The sequence below is a fragment of the Taudactylus pleione genome, unplaced genomic scaffold (genome assembly GCF_031769625.1).
Source record: "Taudactylus pleione unplaced genomic scaffold, aTauple2 ptg000208l, whole genome shotgun sequence".
In the NCBI taxonomy this organism is placed as follows: domain Eukaryota; kingdom Metazoa; phylum Chordata; class Amphibia; order Anura; family Myobatrachidae; genus Taudactylus; species Taudactylus pleione.
The window spans coordinates 198,927-223,882 of record NW_028284610.1 but is presented as its reverse complement, the minus strand read 5'-3'; the positions used below and the strand labels follow the sequence as shown (position 1 = coordinate 223,882).

Here is a 24,956-nt window from a genome sequence, read left to right as displayed (position 1 = left end):
AGTATCACAATACGTGGATGATAAACTGCAGTCTGGCCAGCAGTGTCACCAAACAATAGTAGCGTAGCTAGCACACACAAAAAAAACCTTAATTTTTTTTTTGTGGAATGCTAATTTTATTTAAATGTTATCTTTTTTACACTGGAGAAGAGCACCCCTGGACAAGACAGTAGCCCCTTGATAAACAGCACAGCACCCCTTTATGGACAACAAAGCACCCTTGCGGAGTGCGAATGGACCACCTGCAGAGTCACAAATAGGTGGATGATAAACTACGGTCTGGCCAGCAGTGTCACCAAACAATAATTTTTTCATTTCAGATTTAAGGTTTAAGTATTACGTTGTGTCTTTCTTGGGTAGTCTTTCTTGAGCACCATGCCTGCTTGCTGGGAGTCGATTTTTTCATCCCAGAAGGGGACCAGGAACAGGAAACGTGCTCTCCAAAATAAATAAACAATTGCCTTAAATAATCCTTTGCAAACCTTTTGTTCTGTAAAGGAATTTCCCAACCTGTACAAGGACATTAAAAAAACAGAGCTAGTTAGTGGCCTTCAAATTGCCATTGTTCCCACTGTCCACTTAACCATATCACTTACATATGTGAACAAGCAGAACAGAGTATTAAATGCAACATTTCAGTTTAAGGTTTAAGTTTTACGTTGTGTCTGGAGATCATTGAGAAAGCAGATAAAGAGCTCCACCACAAGTGGCAGATGACTAAACTCACACACAAAAAATTAATAGAAATAGATACAACATCAGATCAAATAGATACAACATCAGATCGGATGTTTACCCTGGAGGATCTGTCTGATTCATCATGGTGCCCCCAAGATTGTGCAAATTCTGCCAAAAGAGAGACTGACATCACGGCTAAACATAAGAGTCACCTTCTGGATGTGAATTGTCTCATTTGCATGGGGAAAACCCAACCCTCAGATGAGATGGATCTCAGCCACTGCACAACATTGAAATCACCATTAAAAGTCACAATGGAAGACTACAGTGTGGAGAGTCTTTCTTCACAGTCAGGAGAGGCCTCAGAGAACATGAAAAAAGATGCTGTAGGTGCTGAACTTCAAGGGATTTCTCCATCATTTTCTGCAGTGTGGAAAGGTTTAATTTACATGTTTTCTATAAAGCAGTTCAAAGTTACAGCCTACAAAGTGTCTGGCTATAACACCCACCTTTGCCAGGAATTACCATAGATTATCACAAGCAAAGGATTAATCTGTCCGGAATCTGTCTGGGAATTCATGGATCATATCTGGCCTGAATGCACTAAGACATCCAGTGATTATGTGTTCTGTAACCAACTTTATTACTACCTGAATCACAAACTGAAATAAGGAATAGTGAGCACAGACAACATGGAGGGCTTTGTTATTCCACTGCCTGCATGCCAACCAATCAATGTCGCGCTAATCTATCATCCGCAACAGGAAGTGCCACATTATGCGCAACATCCGGTTGTCTAAAGGAGGCTGGAATGCAAAGCCTAGCAACCAAGTGCTAGCTTGTGTTTCACAGTTACAAAAAAAAAGAAACATAGATTCCCCATAACAAATATTGCGTTCATTTGTAGTAAGTTAAAGCACCACATATTCTAATGGTGTTGTACAATAACCAAACACTGGATCTATTCAAAGAGTGAGCAAATGCCTGAAGTCACCTAAAACCGGTGTCACATTCACCATACACTAAAAAGTGCATAGCAGACACCAAAGTATACATATATCAAAACACAAGACATGTCACACAAAAATATAAAAAAGCTATTTCTAAATCCTATTGCTAGATCACCAACTATTAGAGGTGTATTCATGAGAAGCATAATATTAGTTAAATGGTAGTGGAGATAAATCTTCCATCCTGTTTGCGGGTGATAGAAAAATTTGCCAGTGGTCAGTCCACGACATGTGGTGCATCCAAGGCACTTGTAAAATCCCTTCTGCTAAGTTAGCCTATTCCCTTCAGTTGAAGTTGTGGGTTGCATGTTGGGTCTTAGTAGGGCATACTTTAAACTAGGGTCCCTCCTAACACTCAACAGTGGTCTCTGACCTTGTAGCCTTTTAAATGCAGAGTCTCTGGTTACCAAAGGCCAATGTTTTTAATAGTCCTTTGTACAGTTTTAAAACCTGTATCGCACCGTGTACTCAGGATCATTCGGTTAAATGTCCTATCCATATATTTTACTTCCTTGGGTTTCTTATAAAATATGCTTTTAGCTCTGGTGAGACAATTTGAAACCACTTTAGGTTGATAGCCCTTTGTGATAAATCTCTGCTGGCATTCATCCAACTGGATCTCTGCTCTTACTGTATCTGAATTATTTCTCAGTATACTTAAAAATTGTGAAATCAGTAAGTTCAATTTAAGGGAATTGGGGTGGTGACTTGAGGCCCTGAACAGGGTGTTTCTGTCCGTAGATTTCCGATATAATGTATATACAAGTGTGCACCCACTTTTTATGACTGTTACATCTAAAAAATTCATCATATCCGTATCTATTGATGCTGTAACCCATATAGGACTATTCAAGTCATTTAGATATTGAACCATAGAGTCAAAAGAATCAGTATCACTTCCCCACAACAAAAAAACATTGTCAATGAACATTCTGTAACACAAAATATTTTCAGAGAATTTGTGCAAAATATGTTTTGTTAATATTTATTCATGTATATGTTTGCGTATGCGGGCACAGTGTTCAACCCCATTGCTCCCCCACGATTTGGATGTAGTATTCACCCTGATACATAAAGTGATTACACATCAGTATCTTGGCTAGAAGTTCACAGATAATATCAATAGGGGGACCCTCATATGGGCCTTGTATTTGTGCTTCCTTTACTGCAGCTATTCCATCAACATGTGGGATTGTAGTATACAGGGATACGACATCCATTGTGGCCTGTAAAGTATCTGGCCCCAAGTTCTCAATATGATTTAAGTCATTCAAAAAATGACCAGTGTCATGTAAATAACTGTCAGTCTTTTTTACAAAAGGTTGCAGGTAGAAGTCAAGGAATTGCACTATTGGTTGTAGGATAGACCCGCATGATCTGCCAGGTGGGTCTATCAGCGACTTATGCACCTTAGGGAGGGTATATATCACAGGGCATATGGAATGTTCAGCATTCAAAAATTCAGCAATATTTTCATTGATCCAGCCCTGCTTAAGGGCCACATCACCGAGATCATCGACCTCTTTCTTGATGCTAGTCATTGGATTAAATTCAACCTTATTATTGGTCAAAGTATCAGATAGTTGTCTTCTAATTTCTGCATCATATTTTTAAAAATCCTGCATGATAACTGCGCCACCCTTATTGGCACTTCTAACTATAACAGAAGTGTTCTTACGTAGAGACCTCAAAGCCTGTCACTCATCAGGGGTTAGATTATCAAAATCCTTTCTAGTTTTTACCATGTCAGTTTTAACATCACAGTCCACCATTCTAAGAAACGTCTTTACACAAGAATTAGTGGAGACTGGGTCAAAGGTATTGGGTTTGTTAAATACCCTATAAGCCATATTATCAATGATAGTATCAAAGTACTCACTTAATCTGAGCTTCCGATCCATTTTAAACAATCAATGGAACATTGAAACTCATCAAAAGAATGGGTGGGAAGAAACAAAAGGCCTTTAGATAGCAAGGATTGTTCAGTATAAAAGAGCGCGCAGATGCCTGTTAGTAATTGCTTCCACATTATGACTGACCTTGTGGCAGATTGTGGGTCTTGAGAAAAATCCTTGCATGGACCGAAACGTCAACCTAGGACAACTGTCATGTACCTATGAATGAAGTGTTGAGTATATTTTTTTCTTTCTGAAGCAAGCCTGGTGAGTGTTCTCTTATTTATTTGCATAATATGCCCTTTTCCCTCTTGGACTAAGCCTGAGTTTACTAGCACCCCAGCAAATGTATGTCTAATAAGTGAGCGCTACTCTGCTCCCGATGTACAGTATGTATATATATATATATATATATATATATATATATATATATATATATATATAAAACACTGACGGCGGCACTCGGTAATGAATAAATTCACTGGCGCAAGTTTTGCAAAGCCAACGTTTCAATTCCTTTAATGTATCATCTTCAGGGTACAATAACATGATAACAATAAAACAACTTACCTTATATCTCCACCAACAAGTGCATGCACGGACCAGGGGAGGGCGCATAACCCAATTACGTCACAGCCGCGACCAAACAAAGATGCTTAGTCACATGGCTGCCACGCCACACGTGCCCGGCCACCCCTCGGTCTTTTACCATAATGACCAAAAACATCAATAAGTTCATATAAAAGTGACACATACTGTACATCATAATATACATATAACAAATAAAAACATAGCAAACTGACAAGTTCATAGTGACAAGCCCTCATATTTTTAGAAAACCTACAAACTCCAGAGATAAATACATGCATTCTCCCAAGGATACTACTACTACTGCAGTTATTCCAATCTCCTACACAAGGAGATATCATACTATGCCAATTATGATACATAATAAATTGTTACCAACATGTTATCAAAATCTTACAAAAAGTACATAAACTAAACAAATAAAAAAACAAACAAATCTATCAAACAGTGAAGTTCAAGATTTCCATTTAGCCCCTTTGGTGCCAGTGTCCCTAAACGATAAATCCAACGGGACTCACATTGTAATAATTTAAGGGACCTATTGCCCCCTCTCAGTGTAGCTGGTACATGATCGATTATAATGTATCTTAAGGCTGCAAGATTGTGACCAGCCTGCGCGAAATGTCTCGCAACGGGCTGGTAACCCTGGGCCGAGATGATAGGATGAAATGGGGGGTTGTCCAAACTCTTGTGCACCTTGGGGAGGGTATATAGTATTGGCACTATAGGATGTTTGGGGACCAAGGTCATACTAAGCTCATGCGATATCAACCCCTCAGATGCAGCAGATTGCAGACAAGCAGATAGCTCTTTACTAAAGTTAGCAGTAGGATCACCCTCTAACAATCGATACACTGAAATATCACCCAACTGGGTCTCAATCTGAGCCTTACAACAGGATAAATCCTGAATAACAATTGACCCGCCTTTATCGGCGGATCATATTATGATGTCATTATATGATGACAAATCTTTCAAGGTTTGAAATTCAAGAGATGATAAATTATTGAAGCCTCCAACTACTCTGGGCTTTTTTGATACCGTTCTCATTACTTCCTTATTCAATAAGTTGTTGAATGCCAGCGACTCTAAGTGAGTCGCTAACAGCTCCGCCCCCCTGCAGCCCAGCACTGCAGATCATGCTGCACTGACTCAGTGCACACCCCTGAGCCCTGGCTGGAGCACCCCCCCTGATCATACTGACTCAGGTCAGATCAGCAGTGTAGGGGGTGGAGCTGCTACTGACTCAGGCTCCCACTGACGGAGAGGCTAGAGAGGTGGGTGTCTCGACACACCAAACGTTGAGTGGCTCAAATCATTCGAACATCTGAATGATTCGAGTCATTGTGTTGAGACACTCACTCATCAGCCTCAGCCTACTGTATATCACTGACTGTCCAGGATATGCAAGATAAGATCAAACAGTTTCACTTTAAATTGTGAGTTGCTCAAGAAATTGACACTCACTGTATCAGCAGAGATTATGTGTAGCACTACCACATGCTGTTCTCCCTGCAGTTTCTTTTCCAAGCCATGCTCCTGCACTTGTGTGGTGCATAATGGAAGCATATAGGAGAATGCAACTTTTACAAACAGTGTTAGACTAAATGGACGGTTCCAGCAATGAAGTAGTAAATATGTGTGTATGTGTATATATATATATATATATATATATATATATATATATACATATTTATATATATATATATACAAAAATAGAAAAAAGGCACTCACCAGGTAGAAAATGAAGATAAAGCCAGTGTGAACAGAACAACACCACAAAGCATATGCTTTGTGGTGTTGTTCTGTTCACACTGGCTTGGATTGTCCTGATGACGGTCCCTGTGAGGATCGAAACGTCGACAATATGGTGATGTTTTTAAAGATGACTCTATTAAAGATGTGATTTTATCTTTATTTTCTACCTGGTGAGTGCCTTTTTTCTATTTTTGTATTTTTGGATTCTGCTGGATCTCTAAGGAGCACCGCCTATATATATATATATATATATATATATATATATATATATATATATATATATATATATATATATATATATATATATATATATATAAAAAAATAAAACTGAAGGGCACTCGGCAGGACTTCCACAGCCTATATAGATCAATCAAGAACCAGGCAGAGCCAGATGTAATGTCAACGTTTCAGCAGAAGGTGCTTTTATCAAGACATGAATAAGAACAGAAATGCAGTGAAATATATAGCAGATCACTCACCCAAGTGTCCATCACCTCCACGATCTCCCCAGCCGCGGCTCCAGCTGATGACGTCACCGTCGGGAAACACCAGCGCACGTGTAGGCCTGGGGGGCGTGGTATAATCACCAAGTGCCATCACCATGGCTACCTAGTACAACACAGGAAATAGGCTCAACAGGGCGATGTATACAACATGCAGCAGCGCACAGTACTGTAACATGAATGACCAAGATATTGTGCACAAAGTAAAGTATGTCTCATGTCACATCTATAGTACATGTATAAACATATAGTTTGACCGACTGCGCTACAAGCTAGCTGCACTAAATATAACAAACATATAGCAGCGCACAATGTAGTGACATGAATGACCAAGCTAAAGTGTACAATATGTAATGTGTCCCAAGTTATCCCAATATTGCATGTGTGAATAAACATGTACTGTAACGGGCTGCGCTAAAGGCTGGCTGCGCAACAAGGGACAAAAACTAACTACCCTTAACAAAGGACTCTCTTTTGTGCCCACCCAAAAATTTGACAGCTTTCAAAATATGATTGATTTAAGCAAATTTGATCGTCGGGTCAAACTGAAGGAGTTCTTTGGCTCTAATCCTATTCCAACTAAGGAATTGTGTCCAATACACAAAAAATCCACATTTGTCCCCTATTCATCTAATGTGAATATCAAATGCTTCACCAACTACATGGAGAACACGATTATGAACTTTAAATCTGATCAATCCCATGGATCCAATTTGTCCCATACAGAGAAGCATGCCCTAAGAGATCTGGGGTCATATCGTGACATAGTCATTCGTCCAGCGGACAAAGGTGGTGGAATAGTGGTGCAAGATTTGACAGCCTATAAAACGGAGGTATATAGACAACTCAATGATACCGGGATTTATGAAGTACTCTCTGAGGATCCAACTAATAGATTTCAGAAGGAGTTAGATCTATTACTTACACAGGCGGTCCAAGATAAGATCATTGATACATATACCAAAGATGCATTGACACAGCCATCTCCAAAAATTCCTGTACTGTACACCATTCCTAAATTGCACAAAAATCCGGTACTGCCACCAGGGAGGCCTATCATAGCGGCTCGGGACTCACTATTCTACAATATCTCACAATACTTGGATTTTTGTCTACAACCTCTCATTCAGCAAGAGACCAATTTTCTTAAGGACACTACATCTTTTATTTTAAGATTACAAGCCTTATCGCCCCTTCAAGGAAGACACTTGATGTGCACTATAGATGTTTCTAGTCTCTATACCAGTATCCCTCAGCAAGAGGGGATTGAAGCCGTCCGTCGATTTATTCTACGCCATTTGGAATACAAAGGTCCACAGATTGACTTTTTTATCCAGTTATTGACATGGACTTTGACCCGGAATTATTTTATTTTTGACAACAGGATATATTTGCAACGCTCGGGGTGTGCCATGGGTTCATGTGTAGCCCCGAGCTTTGCAAATATTTTCATGTTAGCCATTGAGGAAGATTTCTTCTTTTCGGATACAGATATAGCCCACAAAATATATGGGTACTGTCGTTACATCGACGACATATTCCTGATATGGAAGGGTAGTCAAGACGAGTTTCAAACACTTATTCACAACATCAATATACGGGATTGCCCGATTAAATTAACTTCGGAGAGTAGTTACACCACTGTCCATTTCTTGGATGTGTCCATCAATCTGTTATCTGACGGTACCATCCAAACATCTATGTTTTACAAAGAAACCGACAGAAATACCCTGTTGGCAAGTGATAGTCAACACCCTAAACCCCTAAAATATGGGTTGCCGTTTTCCCAATTTTTGAGGGTTATCAGAATTTGTAGTGACCCCATTGATGCTAAAATCCAGATTCAGAGAATGATGTTCAAATTTCTCGCCAGAGGCTATCATCACAGTCTGCTGAGTAAGGCCCGGGATCGGGCACTTGCAGTTAGTCGCCAAGATTCTTTGGTGTCTTCTACAGCTAAAACGTTGGAGAAACGTATAGTTTGGCCCCAAATTTACACAGATGACAGCAAAACTATCATGCAGACAGCTAAAGCGATCTGGCCCATTGTAGCCACAGATAAACATACTCCATCTTTATGTGGCTGTTCCATCCTACCCTCATTTAAAAGAGGAAGAAATATTCGTGACACTGTAGTACATAATGATATCAGCCAGTTTGCAGTTCAGCGGCAGAGTCACTTTCTGACTCGCAAGCCAGGCAACTATAAATGTATGGGTTGCACGACGTGTAGCTTCCTAGAGATAGGAGATACTTTCACACATCCTAGATCAGGCAAGAAATTTTCCATCAAAGATGCATTAACATGCTCGAGTAGATTTGTTGTGTACTATATTAAATGCCCATGTAGTTTACTTTATGTTGGGAAAACCACGCGACAATTGAAGGAACGTATGGCATTGCATCGTTCCAACATTAGGGCAGCCTTGGAGGGTAAAAATTGTGACCAGCCTGTCGCACAGCATTTTTTGCAGCATCGACATAATTTATCTAGCATGAGATACAAAATGATAGATTGGGTGCCTCCTTGCACCAGAGGTGGAGACAGGGGTCGTATCCTGCTTCAAAAGGAAGCTTAATGGATTCATGTTCTGCAGACTGTACATCCCTTGGGCTTAAATGAAAATCTCTCCTTTTCGTGCTTTCTATAATGGGTAGTTAGTTTTTGTCCCTTGTAGCGCAGCCAGCCTTTAGCGCAGCCCGTTACAGTACATGTTTATTCACACATGCAATATTGGGATAACATGGGACACATTACATATTGTACACTTTAGCTTGGTCATTCATGTCACTACATTGTGCGCTGCTATATGTTTGTTATATTTAGTGCAGCTAGCTTGTAGCGCAGTCGGTCAAACTATATATGTTTGTTTATACTATAGATGTGACATGAGACATACTTTACTTTGTGCACAATATCTTGGTCATTCATGTTACAGTACTGTGCGCTGCTGCATGTTGTATACATCGCCCTGTTGAGCCTATTTCCTGTGTTGTATTAGGTAGCCATGGTGATGGCACTTGGTGATTATACCACGCCCCCCAGGCCTACACGCGCGCTGGTGTTTCCCGACGGTGACGTCATCAGCTGGAGCCGCGGCTGGGGAGATCGTGGAGGTGATGGACACTTGGGTGAGTGATCTGCTATATATTTCACTGCATTTCTGTTCTTATTCATGTCTTGATAAAAGCACCTTCTGCTGAAACGTTGACATTACATCTGGCTCTGCCTGGTTCTTGATTGATCTATATAGGCTGTGGAAGTCCTGCCGAGTGCCCTTCAGTTTTATTTTCTTGTGTCTATTATACCTTTATGGTTGGTTGTGGCACCGGGGCAATACATATATTTTTAGGAGAGTGCCGGACTCTTACATGTTTTATTTATATATATATATATATATATATATATATGTGACTTATATTTGAAGCTTTGAGTGCGGACTTACGATAATATATATATATATATATATATATATATATATATATATATATATATATATATATATATATATATATATACATACATATACACAATGTGTTCAATTGTTTCTTTTAAACATACATAACATATGTGACAAAACAGGCCAAACATATATGTACAATGCATTCCGATACGGTGGATGTCATTTTTGAGCTGTGTCGAAGCACATAAGAATCATTTAAAATCTGGTAATGTACAGTATGGGAGTAAATAACAATAGAAATTTGTTCCCACTGGAAAATGGATCAGATTGTCCTTCCCACCAGACAGATTGGACAGATATATCTATAGGTGTGTACGCAGCCTTTAGCTGGCCATACATGGTGCAATATGCACCGTGCGACGCGTCAGGGGATCCGACGTCTGATATATCGGGTGGTCCCCACATAACGCTGCATAAGATCACACATTGCATCCCCAGATCGACTGAACCTGCAGTAAGATCTGGGGGATGTGATGTACAACCCCACAGTAGCGCGCTCTGGGCCCGATTCAGACCCTATCGCTAGATGCGTACGCTGCTTTATCGCACCATGTATGGGCACCTTTACATTTTAAATCATTTTGTCTACAGCCTAAAGCTAGCCAGACAGGTGCCTTTTTTGACCATTTAGGTTATTTTGTATCAAAATAGTCGCTGGTGTCACCCCCAAAATGATTTTCCAAAATACAGTTGTATAAGTGATTGGTCTGAATACGAAATCCTATCAGCCAATGACTGCATGGGATTTTATCTTTTCTGTGAGACTTTTGTCCATCAGGTAACATGCATCAATCTGTTTGGCAATTGGGTTGAATTAAATTATCATCAAATTCAGTTTTACCACTACTTTGGCATAAACTTGCACTGTCTGCTATTACACCAGAGCAGCAAGTACTGGGTATGAAAAGTAAGTCGCCCAAACCCACTCCCACATAACTGGGCCAACATCAGTGGTTTTAAATTGTACTGCACCAATAGCTTATAAAAATCAACAGGTTGTCTATTCTACACAGCTATAAAAATGTATTATTCCTTTTAACTAATTAGTTGATTAAAGATTAATATACAACTGAATTCCTACTGTGCGTGAAACAGCAGCGTCACTAGGGGGATGCGGAACTCACTGGGTGACAACAACTCTAGTGACACCACTGCTCCTATGACTTAGGGGGGTATTCAATTAGCTGCAAGGTTTACCACATGACTAATTGGCAGCCAAAATCCCCGCTGCACAGGGAAAGGCTATTCAATTAATAGCCCTTTTCCCACGCTGAAATATCAGGACTAACGTGCAAAAATACACAAGATTCCACGTAAACTGTGGAATCAATGGGTTTTTCCACGCGCACGAGCCCGATTTGTTTTTTTTCTGTGGACTTTACCTCGCACCTCCATGAGCTGCGAGGTTCAGTCCGACTGCGGGGACTCGCATGCGGAGACTTTGGCACTCACGCACAGGGTAATCCCTACTAATTGAATAGCTCCGGCTATTGTGCAGGGCCTACAGAAGATGGGACTGGTGAGGGGCGGAGAAAGGTTGTGAAAGGGGAGGAGTCAGGACTGGAGAGGGGAGGATTAGAACGGAGGAGGACGCAGGATTAATTGTTAAACCGGACCCCTTAAAGGAAAAGTCTAGACCCAATGCTGCAGTTAGACTTCTCTTCCTCTCCCGCCGTTCCACTTCTGCTGTCCCCCTCTGCCAAAACCTGCACTGGCTCCCATTCCCCTACAGAATCCTCTTCAACTCCTCACCTTCACATACAAGGCCCTTTCTAACTCTACTGTTCCCTACATCTCCAACCTCATCTCCTTACACACTCCTTCCCGCTCACTCCGATCTGCCAATGACTGTTACCTCTCCTCCACCCTGGTTGCTTCATCTCATTCTCGTGTCCAAGATTTTGCCCGTGCAGCCCCCCTCCACTGGAATGAGCTTCCTCGCTCAATCAGGCTCTCCCCAACCTTGCAGAGCTTCAAACGTGCATTGAAAACTCACCTGTTCACCAAGGCATACCCTTCCACCACATAACCATGTTACCAAGTCTTTGTCCCTCCCGCCTCAGCCATCTCTACCTTGCTTACTTCCTGCACTCAGGTCCCCCTCTACACACTCATGCCTCATGTCATCTGTAAGTCTCCCCTCTCCCCTAGACTGTAAGCTCCTAGGAGCAGGGTCCTCCTCCCCACTGTCTCACAGTCTTCTTCTCTAGCACTTCTATGACAGCCTTCACCTTCAGAGCTGTACTGTGTATGGAGAATTGTGTTGCTAATTGTTACTTGTGTTCTGTTTATATTGTGGTTACTGTATTGTAATATAATATTCTGTGTACCCTTTACTGTATGTACGGCGCTGCGGACCACTTGTGGCGCCCTATAAATAAAATGTAATAATAATAATAAAAATAGATCCGCCCTGAGCAGCACCTATATTTGCACCAATAATAGTACAAAAATAGAAAATGCATAAACAACACACCACTCTTTAATACTCGAAGCACTGGAGAGTCAAATCCCGTTCATGAATACCTTCACTATTGAATGTAATGATGATTGTCGGTGTCCTGAATAGTCACACTATTAGAGAGGAAGATATTTGCAACACTGTATACAACTGACAGCCAAAATGTATCTCAATGATCCGAGAGACAATGCTTAATAGGGAGGTAATGGTAAAGTCTCTTAGCGCATACTGTACATGTGAAGGGAAAGCGAATGAGGGAGGAAAGTCCTACATAGGGTGCTGGTTCCCACATTGTGAACTCCTGCTTGTCATAAGAGGTCCGTGTGGTTAAGCTCTAGTGCACCATTGTGCTTTGTAATTGCGTCAAATGCCTGTTTTATGCATATTTCTAAAACAGTCAAATAATGATAGAAAGCTAGTGTTTGTTTTTGCAAAATAAATGCTCTTTTTAAATTGTGGGTACATTAAAATGCCTACAAGTATATATTTGTCTTATTTAAACACAAAATACACCTCTAACCCCACCTGCAATCTTAAAAACACCTGTCCCATTCATACAGCACCCCATATACCTGTCCCACATCAATTACCTCACTTTCCTGCACTTTGCACTTTATCACCACAAAAATTTAATTATTGGCCAAAAATTCAAAAAATATTTTTGCCTAATTAGTCATTAAGGAGGGTGTCCTATTGGTTCTGAAACAAGGACTCGATTCAGACCCGCTCGCTAGATGTGTTTGCTCGCAGCGAAAGTATGCAAATCCGCGATCGCAAGGCAATGCATTAGCAAGCCTACTATGTCTTGGCATCAATTACCCCATTTTCCTGCACTTTGCACTTTATCACCACAAAAATTTAATTATTGGCCAAATTTAGCTAATTAAAAAATTTAGCTAATTAGAAAACTATTTTTGCCTAATTAGTCATTAAGGAGGGTGTCCTATTGGTTCTGAACCAGTGGCTCAATTTAGACCCACTCGCTAGATGTGTTCGCACGCAGCAAAAGTATGCAAATCTGCAATCACAAGGCAATGCATTAGCACCCCCACTATTTCTTGGCGTGCAATCGTAGTGTGTATGCAGATGCCCACCAGCCTGTCTTCAGATGCCCACTTATGCACGTTATCTCCAGGATGTGTATGCAACCATCGGTAACATCGAGTACCATCAGAAGCAAACGCAGCACTTGTGGTTGACCATACCCTACTGCAAGCACTGCGAGTGCTTCAGTGTGTAAAACAACCATGTGACGTGTACTATGACACCTCGTCTTAATTATGCATGCCTCTGAAATGCCGTTAAAATGCTTAGGCATGCCTGCGTTTGCACTACCACTCCCCTGTTTCCAGCGACCAACCCGTCACCACCCACAAATGCTTCTCCTGTCACTCAATCTAGCGAAGTGGCTAAGCGCAGTGAGTGATCACTTTGCTATCGCACGGACATGTCCGTGCATGTGCACTGTGATGCGTAGGCATGCGCAGAATGCAAACACCGGCAGGTTGTGTGGGAACGCATCCTAGCGAGAGGGTCTGAATTGGGCCCCAAGTCCCAACATTTTTTCATTAAACTAGGGATTTCCCCCACCTTTTAACCTGCTCAGGTGGTTGTAAAACCGTATTAGCGCAAAATGAATGTCAAAATTTGCACCTGTGAATACTGCAGCTAATAGGATTGTGCAATAAGTGTAAATTTGCAAGGTAAGTATTGTTTCACAAAAAAATGGCTTATTGCGGCTAATTTAATTCATATACTAATGACCAAATGCATGAGATTTTACAGAAATCTCCTGCAAAAGGCTACTTAGCGCTGCAGACCTCATTCCCTGTTATGGTCAATGTTTACTAAAGTCTAATCTCTATGTACCAAGCTTTTTGGAGTTTGGCCTTGTTGGTTTACGCTGATTTATGCCCATGGAGGCATTCTCACAGGAATGGGATCTTTCTTTCCCTCACCCACAGTCTCTGCCCAGCTCCAGATACAGGCTCTGGGCCTGATTCTGAGTTGGGAATAAAGCAAGAAAGAGCAAGTACAGTAACTTGTTTGCACAAGGGGTGCAATATATACATTTTATCAATGCAGGGTAAATACTGGTTGTTGTTACATGTAGCCCACAAAAACTTGGACAGCTTTATTATTACACTGCAATTTAGAATTGTGGGCCTGATTCAGAGCCGGACGCTATTTGCGGACGGTCGTTCCAAAAAAGGGGCCGTCTATTTAAATTGAGCGCTCGCTCATTGCGGTTTGTTGACACCTCTATGTCTGAGCGAGCAAAATTTATTTGATTAATCGAGTACATCGAAAGGCATCTGAACTGCTCACAGTGCTTGTGGTAGGTTTATCCTACCTATCACTGCGAGCAGTTGAGGCTAAAAGACAACCAAGTGACGTGGTCGATGACGCTACTTTGCTAATTATGCACTCCCATTAAACGCCCTTTTTACCGTTAGGCACGCCTGCATTCGGATCTCCACTCCCCCATTTTCAAGCACCTTCCCCTGTTACCACCCACAAACGGTACATTCTGTCAATCAAATTAGCAGCCCCTCGCTGTTTTGCGAGCGCACGATTTCCGACCGCAATGACTGATTTGCGCATGCGCATTACGACCCATACGCATGCGCAGTTGTGCGAACATCGCTCATAGTGAACGAGCGGCTGCTTACGAGCGGCTCTGAATCAGTCCCTCAGTTGTAAATGCCTCTCTTTAATCTAAATCTCATTTTTAATCTGCCCCACCTGTAGTGCAAGGTGGTTTTTGTGAACAGTTACTTGTTTTTTCAGGCCCTCCATGTGCATGCTCAGGGGTAAATTTACTAAGAATCGAGATAGGTCGAGATGGCCATCTCGGGTGATTTATTGATTTTTTTCCTGCTTGCAAATTTACTAAAGGTAGAGTCGGGTGAGTTCGAGAGAGATTTCTTTCATCTCACTCGTAAAACTCGGGTGAGATAGCAATCTCGAATCAAATCACCATCGGGCCAAATCGGAAGTACTTTTCACCTAAAACATACATCTCTCAATTTTACCAAAAATCGGGATGACAAGCTAGGATGAGATAGGAGCAAACTCTCTGTCAAAATCACTTTTCAAACTCTCAACCCCCTGAGCTGCGAGATGGTCAGAGACATACACAAATCATTGTGATTTGTGTATGTTTCTTTCTGTAAATGGTTAAAATAGGGTTAAGTATGTGTAAGTGTGTTTATGGATGCAATAAAGCTTTATTTTCACGGTGTGTTGTGTGTTTTATTAACCATTTCTTTACAGGTGAACTACAGGTACCAGTGGGTCCTTAATGCTCCGCATGCTGGTACTTGTGGTTCTCCAAGCACCAGCAAGCGGGGGAGGCTTGCTGGGACCTGTAGTTCCACTGTAAAGACAATGATGAAACTTCTAATTTCTCAAGATATGTGCTGGCTGCTAGCTCGGGAGAAATTTGCAGAGAGAAAACACTGCAATCTCGGGTGAATAATCTCCTGCAAAACGAGTTACTCGGGAGAGATATCTCGTTCTGCTTGACCATCGGCAAACCCGTGTAGCCTCAAATCGCCTGTTGGTAAATTTGGATTAAAAAAAGGGATTAAATCACTTGAATTTTGGCGAGTACCATCGAGATAAATCACTTTGAAAATCGGGACCATCTCAAATCTTAGTAAATTTACCCCTCAGTGTTAGCTTTTCAGGAGCAGTCTTACCAAACAGTGAAATACTCCTCCAATATGCCCAGGATGTAACTCACAGGGACAACGGTTCTCTCAACTGCTGTCCCCTGCTAGTTACATCGAGTACATAGAGGGGATATTTTTGTTAAAAATAAAAGAGACTGTCACAATATGGACTGACAGGACTGCCATCAGAAATTGTGGAGCTTGGGACTGACAAAATAAGCAGTCCCCCCTGTGTTTTTGCAACTGCAGCCCTGCAGTGTCTCTCCAGTTCCAGCCAGCCCCCTTTCTGACTCCCCAGTCAGCCCCCATTCTGTCTCCCAAGCCAGCCCCATTCTGTCTCCCAAGCCAGCCCTCCTTCTGTCTCTCCAGCCAGCTCCTCTTCTGTGTCTCCTGCCAGTCCACATTCTGTGCATCCTGCCAGATCCCCTTCTGTGTCTCCAACCAGACCCCTTCTATCTTCCCAGCCAGACCCCCTTCTGTGCCTCCCCAGCCAGACCCCCTTCTGTGCCTCCCCAGCCAGACCCCCTTCTGTGCCTCCCCAGCCAGACCCCCTTCTGTGTCTACCCAGTCAGACTCCCTTCTGTGTCTCTAGCCAGCACCCCTTCTGTCTGTACAGCCAACCCCCCTTCTGTCACTACAGCCAACCCTCCTTTTGTGTCCCCAGCCAGCCCCCCTTCTATATCCCCAGCCAGCCCCCCTTCTGTGTCCACAGTAAGTCCCCTTTCTGTGTCCCCAGCCATCTGTGTCCTCAGCCCCCCGCCTTCTGTGTCCCCAGTCATCCCCCCTTCCTTGCCTCCTGACAGTCCCCCTTCCTTGTAATTAGCCAGCACCTCTTCTGTGTCTCCTGCCAGCCCCCATTCTGTCTTGGCCAGCCAGCCCCATTCTGTGTCTCCAGCCAGCCCCCCTTCTGTTGTACCTAGCCAGCCTCCCTTCTGTTGTCCCTAGCCAGCCTCCCTGTGTCTCCTGCCAGACCCCTTCTGTGTCTCCTGCCAGCCCCCATTTTGTCTCCCCAGTCAGTTCCTTCTGTGTTTCCAGCCAGCACTCCTTCTGTATCTTTAGCCAGACCCCTTAGGTGTCTCCAGCCCAGCCCCCCTTCTATCTCTCCAGCTACAGCTAGCCCCCACAGTTACCTTCTTCTTGTTGCTCCTAGTCCTGCTCCCCATGTGACGCAACTTCTCTCTTTCAGCAGTGTGGTGTGACATCATAACATCACAAGCTGGGTCACTAAATAAAAACCTTTATTGTATTGCAGTGGGTGGGCTGGAGTGCAGGTGGCAGGCAGGGAAGTCGGTGGGCCCCCCTTTCTGTCTGGGCCTGGGACTGCATACCCGGCAGTCCCCCCCTGATGGCGGCCCTGTGGACTGATAATAATAATTATTATTAATACATACAGTAGGCATCTATATCTTACAAAACCACTGATCTCCTTGTAGATCTGACCATAATCACTCATGAACACTACTATATGAATAAGCACTGGATCCAGATTTATAAAACTGTCTTGAAAGGTTTTATTAGATCACTGCACAGGTTCTCAAACTCGGTCCTCAGGATCCCAAACAGTGCATGTTTTCCAGATCTCCTCACAGAATCGCAAGTTAAATAATTAGCTCCACCTGTGGATCTTTTAAAATGTGTCAGTGAGTAATGAATACACCTGTGCACCTGCTAGGTGACCTGGAAAACGTGACCTGTGTGGGGTCCTAAGGACCGAGTTCGAGAACCATTGGATTACTGGAAACTATCAATTACTGTAAAAACATTATTTAATGTATAGAGAATTCTCAACATTCTTAGTATAAATACAGTTTTATTCTAAGAATAGACCCTTAGAAATGGGTACAGTAGACTAGAAAAGCAAGTTGTTCTTTATCTGCTATCAATTATACCATGATTCTATGTATACCATTGCATTACTGCCAAAGTTTGATGTACAATCAGATTTTTTCAATGTCTTGCTTAGCATAAAATACAAATTAATGGCACAGGAGATTATTCAGAGCTGCATGCAATTTGGTCACATCTGCAAAACTAAGGGGTCTATTTACTAAGCAGTGTTAGGAGACGAGTGAAAAGTGATAAGAAAGTGATAAGGTGCCAGCCAATCAGCTCCCAACTGTCATCTCATAGGCTGTGTTTGAAAAATGACAGTTGGAAACTGATTGACTGGCACCTTATTACTTTCTTATCACTTTTCACTCTGTCTCCTAACACTGCTTAGTAAATAGACCCCCTAAATGTGGGTCTACATCATTATACAACCACCTGTGAAAGTAACTGTTATCAGCTTGCTTTTTATGCACCAGTTTTAACCTTGGCACAGGACATCCAGCTGAAATCAGATGGATCTCTGTGTATGCTCACATCTGAATAATCCGCAAATATATCTACACGCCCACGGAACACATTTCCTAAGTCCGAACAATAAAAAGTCTAAACAACTGAATGCAGTTATGCTTAAACAAATTTCATTGTAATAGAAGCATTCCCTTGTATGTTGTATATAGTAGATTTTGAACATGTGGAAAGGAAAGAAACAAATTATCATCACCAAAATGAAAAAAATACTTTTAAGATGAATCCAGGTTTCTTGATGGGCCAAAACAGGTATCCCGACTTTTTTCATGACTTTTACAATGATAAAGATCTGTACAGCCAGAAGCAAACAAACCACTGTGAACATGACTGCAGTGATGAAGTAGATTATTTTTATCAAAGCTGGATCCTTAAGTTCCTCTTGAAATTGGAAACACTGTGTGTCATTGAAACTTGCAGTCTTGCCATATTTTGTGAGCACCAAGGGTAATATTATAACACATATTAAAACCCACACAGCTCCACTGGCCACCAAAGAATGAAATGTCCTGTAGAACTCAATTTTGTCCATTTGCTTAAAGAAACTGATGCATCTCATACTCAGCATGATCACATAAAATATAAAAGAAACATATATATGAATGTGTATCATGGCACCAACCAGTCTGCAAAAGTGAAGTCCAAAGTTCCATCCGTTTTGGAAGTAGTATGCGATGCGGAATGGCACAGTAATAAGAAATAAACCATGGGCCACTAACAGGTTGATTACTGATGTGGTTGTTACAGACAGTCTGTTCATACCAGTTATCAAGAAGATCATAACAAAGGTTCCAGTTGTTCCAATAAAAATGACAATATATATTGTAATCAAAGTGGCATTTGCTACATTGCTTTCTATAAAGCAAGTTGTGTTGGTGCTTCTGTCTTCCATATTCTACAGAAACAAATAGAAAAGAAAAACCAGTACAAACGTCAATACAGTAAAAAAAAAAAAAAAGTGGAGCAAAATGTATTAAACAACATTTAAAGAATAATAAGATGAGCAAACAAAACATATCCATATACATTTGTGATGTCAAATTATTTTATAAGAATGTGGTACTTGTGCATCTGTGATTTTAGAATGCCTTCTACTTATTTTGCTCTTGTACTGTAAATCTAATACTTTATTAAGCACTACCCAGTTTTATGTTCAGTACCCCGTAACTTAAAGTGTAATTAAACGTGGAATGACGGTAAAGTTCCATGTGTTAAATAATAAAGCACTGGTGCAGTTGCCCGCAATTGTGCCCCACAATGCAAGAGAAATTCTTCTCCAATGAAAAAGCCATATTTGCGTGTCTATGCAGAGCTACAAATATAGCAATATACAGCAAGGCCAGTCCCAGTAGCATATGCATACATCACATACTCTTACAGCCATGTTTATAACAATTTATCCTGCTTGCCAAATATGCATTTGCAGATCAATAAAACATTAAATACTTCTCTAAACTCTAATATATCATAAACAGTCCCTCATTTCGTTTGTGAGAATAAAATAAAATAAAAAAAGAAACATTTACTTACCCACATACATTAAAATATAATATATGCACGAGCAACAAGAACATGTGCATTTGCAAACAGCCAATTCTCTAATGTTGGTGATCATCGTCATCATCATCATCCACTGTTTGCACCTACCTTCAACCCCCAGAAAATAATACAATCTTCTCAGGTATATATATATATATATATATATATATATGTCTGTGTCCCAGTCTGTATCTGTTTGCAATTGCACACAAACACACCCTTGTTATACTCTGCCTATGTTAGAGGGTTCTGACACTGGGCCTGATTCAGAGCCGGACGCTATTTGCACTCGCTCGTTCAGAAAAAGGAGCCGGCTATTTAAATTGACGCCTCTATGTCTGAGCGAGCGAACGAAACATGCGCTTGCTATTTTGTAAGGACGCCCCCTGGCCGCTCGCATCCTACATCATCTCCGCTATTTATTAGATTAATCGAGTACATCGAAAGCCATCTGAACTGCTCGCAGTGCTTGTGGTAGGATTTTCCTACCGCAATAATGTGAACAGTTCAGGCTAAGAAACAACCAAGTGACGTGGCCGATGACGCTGCTTTGTTAATTATGCACACCCTTAAAACGCCCGTTTTGACCGTTTGGCACGCCTGTGTTCGGATCTCCACTCCCCCGTTTTCAAGCACCTTCCCCTGTTACCACCCACAAACGCCTAATCCTGTCACTCAAATTAGCAGGCACTCGCTATTTTGCGAGCGCTCGATTTCCGACCACACTGACTGGTTGGCGCATGCGCTTTACGACCCTCTCTACTTACGACCTGCCTCTACTTCTCTGGGTATGTGCAGAGCTGTTTCACTCATAATACTTTTAATATCCAGTGTTCCATTTATTTTTTTCATCCTTTGCTTTTCACTGGTATTACTTGTACAACTTTTTTTTTTATATTAAACATGTAAAACATTTTACTGCAGTTAAATATGCCTTTAAGATTTGTACTATTACCTTACAGTAGTTAGGTTTAGGACATGGAAATAGAACATATTAAAGCTTGTAGCTATTTTATGTTAACAATTTATAATTTGTTATATTTTGATAGATTTGCAGTAAAGTACATATACCTTACTACCGCATACCGTCACTGAATTGAGTCATTGTAGCCCGCCCCCGCTATATAATGCCTCTTATCACTGTATAGTGGGGGGGCAGAGCCACGATGACTCAATCATTCAGACGTGCCCCCTGCACCGCCCACTTTCCCAACTGCCACGCCCCCTCTCTTCCGACCTATCTGTCTCCTCCCAGAGGAGGGGGGCAGCAAAGTCGGTATGTATGGATTATTTAGTATACATTTTGTATAGTATTCTTGTAAAGCTTATTGAACAGCAATGTTTTGTATGAAATGTGCTATATATAAATAAAGATTAGATAGATAGATAGATAATAGGTGTACAGTTATTAGTACAATTTTTAAAGGGATCCAGCATTTGTAATGTCCACTATTGTAGCAGTATAAGTGAAAATATGCGACAGCACCTCTCTTGAGAACCAGCCTGATGCAAACATTTTTGTTTATTTAAGTTTTATTGAATTCTGTTAGACAATATGTGTGAAACAGTATATGGTTTAATCTAGGGGTGTGCACCGGCCACTTTTCGTGTTTTGTGTTTTGGTTTTGGATCTGGATCTTTCTTCGTGTTTTGGATCTGGATTGGTTTTGCCAAACCCACCCTTCCGTATTTTGGGTTCTGGGTTTTGTGTTTTGGATCTGTATTTTAAAAAAAAAAGAATAAAAACAGCTAAAATCACAGAATGTGTTGGTTTTTCTGCTCCTATGCTATTATTAACCTCAATAACCTTCATTTCCACTCATTTCCAGTCTATTCTGAACACCTCACACCTCACAATAGTGTTTTTATGTCCAAAAGGCTATGCTAAGCGACACGAGTGGGCGGCACAAACACGTGGCCCATCTAGGAGTGGCACTGCAGTGGCAGACAGGATGGCAGTTTGAAAAACTAGGCCCCAAACAGTACATAATGCAAAGAAAAAAAAGAGGTGCAAGATGGAATTGTCCTTGGGCCCTCCCACCCACCCTTATGTTGTATAAACAGGACATGCACACTTTAACAAACCAATCATTTCAGCGCCAGGGTCTGCCACACGACTGTGGCTGAAATTATTGGTTCGTTTAGGCCCCCACAAAACAAGTTGGCAATTAATCTGTTCCTGCACAAACTGGCTCAACGGAGGCAAGATGTCGTCCTCATCCTCCTCATCCACCGATTCCTCACCCTCTTCAGCGTTGTGTACATCCTCATCCTCACAGACTATTAACTCGTCCCGCTGGAATCCACCACCACAGGTCCCTCTGTACGTTCTGGAGGCTGGTCTCCCTGGAAGAGTTGATAATTCATTTTTATGAACATCATCTTCTCCACATTTTGTGGAAGCAACCTCCTACGCCTTTCGCTGACAAGGTTCCCGGCTGCACTAAACACTCTTTCGGAGTACACACTAGAGGAGGGGCAACTCAGGTAAAATAGAGTCAGTTTCTACAGGGGCCTCCAAATTGCCTCTTTTTCCTGCCAGTACAGGTATGGACTGTCTGACAAGCCTACTTGGATGCTGTCACCGATGTAATCCTCCACCAATCTGTCAATGGTGACAGTATCATATGTAGTGACAGTAGACATGTCAGAAATTGTTGCCAGGTCCTTCAGTCCGGACCAGATGTCCAAACTTGGTCCTGCCTGCCCTGCATCACCGCCAGCGGGTTGCTTAGGATACCTAAGTTTTTTCCTGGCAGCCCCAGTTGAGGGAGAAAATGAAGAAGGAGCTGTTGACATGTCACGTTCCACTTCAGCTGACAGTGTTTTCACCAGCAGGTCTTTGCACCTCTGCAGGCTTGTGTCGGCTGGAAAGAGAGACACCACATAGGCTTTAAACCTGGGATCGAGCACGGTGGCCAAAATGTAGTCGTCTGACTTCCACAGATTGACCACCCTGGAATCCTGGCAAAGCAAATGAAGGGCTTCATCCACAAGTCCCACATACCGAGCGGAATCGCTCCATCTTAGCTCCTTCTTCACTTTCTCCAGCTGCTTCTGCAAAAGCCTGATGAGGGGAATGACCTGACTCAAGCTGGCAGTGTCTGAACTGACTTCACATGTGGCAAGTTCGAAGGGCTGGAGAACATTGCACAACATGGAAATCATTCTCCACTGCGCTTGAGTCAGGTGCATACCCCCTCCTTTGCCTATGTCATAGGTGGATGTATAGGCTTGAATGGCCTTTTGCTGCTCCTCCATCCTCTGGAGCATATAGAGGGTTGAGTACCACCGCGTCACAACCTCTTGCTTCAGGTGATGGCGGGGCAGGTTCAAGAGTGTTTGCTGGCGCTCCAGTCTTCGGCACACAGTCGCTGAATGGCAAAAGTGGCCAGAAATTTTTCGGGCCACCCAAAGCGTCTCCTGCATGCCCCTGTCGCTTTTCAGAAAATTCTGCACCAGAATATTGTGTGTGAGCAAAACATGGGATGTGCTGGAATTTGCCCAGATGTAATGCCCGCACAATATTGGTGGTGTTGTCAGATACCACAAATCCCCAGGAGAGTCTAAGTGGGGTAAGCAACTGGGCGATGATTTCCCTCAGTTTCTCTAAGAGGTTGTCGGCGGTGTGCCTCTTACTGAAACTGGTGATTCACAGCGTAGCCTGCCTTGGAACAAGCTGGCGTTTCTGAGATGTTGCTACTGCTGACGCTGCTGTTGTTGCTGCGTAAGGTGATACATCTACCCAGTGGGCTGTCACAGTCATATAGTCCTTAGTCTGCCCTGTTCCACTTGTCCACATGTCCGTGGCTAAGTGGACATTAAGTACAACTGCATTTTTGAGGACACTGAGGACACTTTTTCTGACGTTTCTGTACAGTCTCGGTATCGCCTGCCTAGTAAAGTGGAATCTAGATGGGATTTGGAACCGGGGACACACTACCTCCATCAATTGTCTAAATCCCACTGCACAATGGCGGATACCGGATGCACGTCTAACACCAACATAGCAGTCAAGGCCTTAGTTATACGTTTTGCTTCAGGATGACTGCTGTTGTACTTCATCCTCCTCGCTAAGGACTGTTGGAGGGTCAATTGTTTAGTAAAAGTAGTGGTGTTCCTACTTCCTCTCTGGGATGATGAACGACTCCCAGCAGCAGCAACAGCAGCAGCGGCAGCAGGAGGCATAGCAATGCAGGATCCTCCGGAGGATTCCCGGATAGGAGAGTCAGTCATGCCAGTGACATGGCCTGCAGGACTACTTCCGATCCTGACTAAGGAGGAAATTGATGAGGAGGGAGTTGACGGTGTGGTTAGCAGGCGCTTGGATACAACAGGACAACGGGATTTAGGTGTCCCTGGACTGCTTACGGTCTTAGCCAAAGTTTCTGAACTTGACAGTAACTTTTTATGAACGCGCTGCAGGTGCCGTATAAGGGAGGATGTTCCTAGGTGGTTAACGTCCCTACCCCTACTTATTTCACCTTTACATATGGTACATATGGCAAGACAGTTGTTGTCCAGATTTGGATAGAAATATTGCCAGACCAAAGAGGTGGAATGTTTGGTCTTCTGCCCAGGCATGACCGTGATGGGCTTTTTCATCCCACGGACAACAACTGTCTCCCCCAGAGCCTGATTAAAACAAACCACATCACCATCAGAATCCTCCTCGCCAACTTCCTCCTCAGCGCCAGCTACACCAGTATCCTCATCCTGTTGTGCTTCAACAGTGACATCTTCAATTTGCATATCAGCAAGTGGACTGTGGGTGCTCCTTTCAGCACTTGCAGGGGGCGTGCAAATGGTGGAAAGAGCCACCTCTTCCCGTCCAGTGCTGGGAAGGTCAGGCATCGACACCGCCACCACACTTGGACTCTCCTTAGGGATTTGTGATATCTTCTTAGAATGCACAGTTCTTCGCTGTGCTTTTGCCAGCTTAACTCGTTTGATTTTTTTAGCGGGAGGAGGGCTTCCATCGCAATGTGAAGCTGAACCACTAGTCATGAACATAGGGAAAGACCTTAG

At 42.4% G+C, this 24,956-nt stretch overlaps 1 protein-coding gene and 1 long non-coding RNA gene across 2 annotated transcripts in view; one reads left to right on the top strand and one right to left on the bottom strand.

Annotated features, from left to right (window-relative positions):
* LOC148517825 (uncharacterized) overlaps positions 1-24,956 on the top strand; it is a 62,694-nt gene that overhangs the window by 11,400 nt on the left and 26,338 nt on the right. The gene's annotated exons all lie outside the window — the stretch shown is intronic.
* Positions 18,373-19,281, bottom strand: LOC148517826 (putative G protein-coupled receptor 141). The gene has a single exon (XM_088478150.1). It carries the CDS (start codon positions 19,279-19,281, stop codon positions 18,373-18,375), a length of 909 nt encoding a protein of 302 aa, XP_088334276.1.

Bases quoted from the DNA above. Each gene is read 5' to 3' on its own strand.
- LOC148517826 (XM_088478150.1), bottom strand. From the start codon at position 19,281: ATGGAAGACAGAAGCACCAACACAACTTGCTTTATAGAAAGCAATGTA.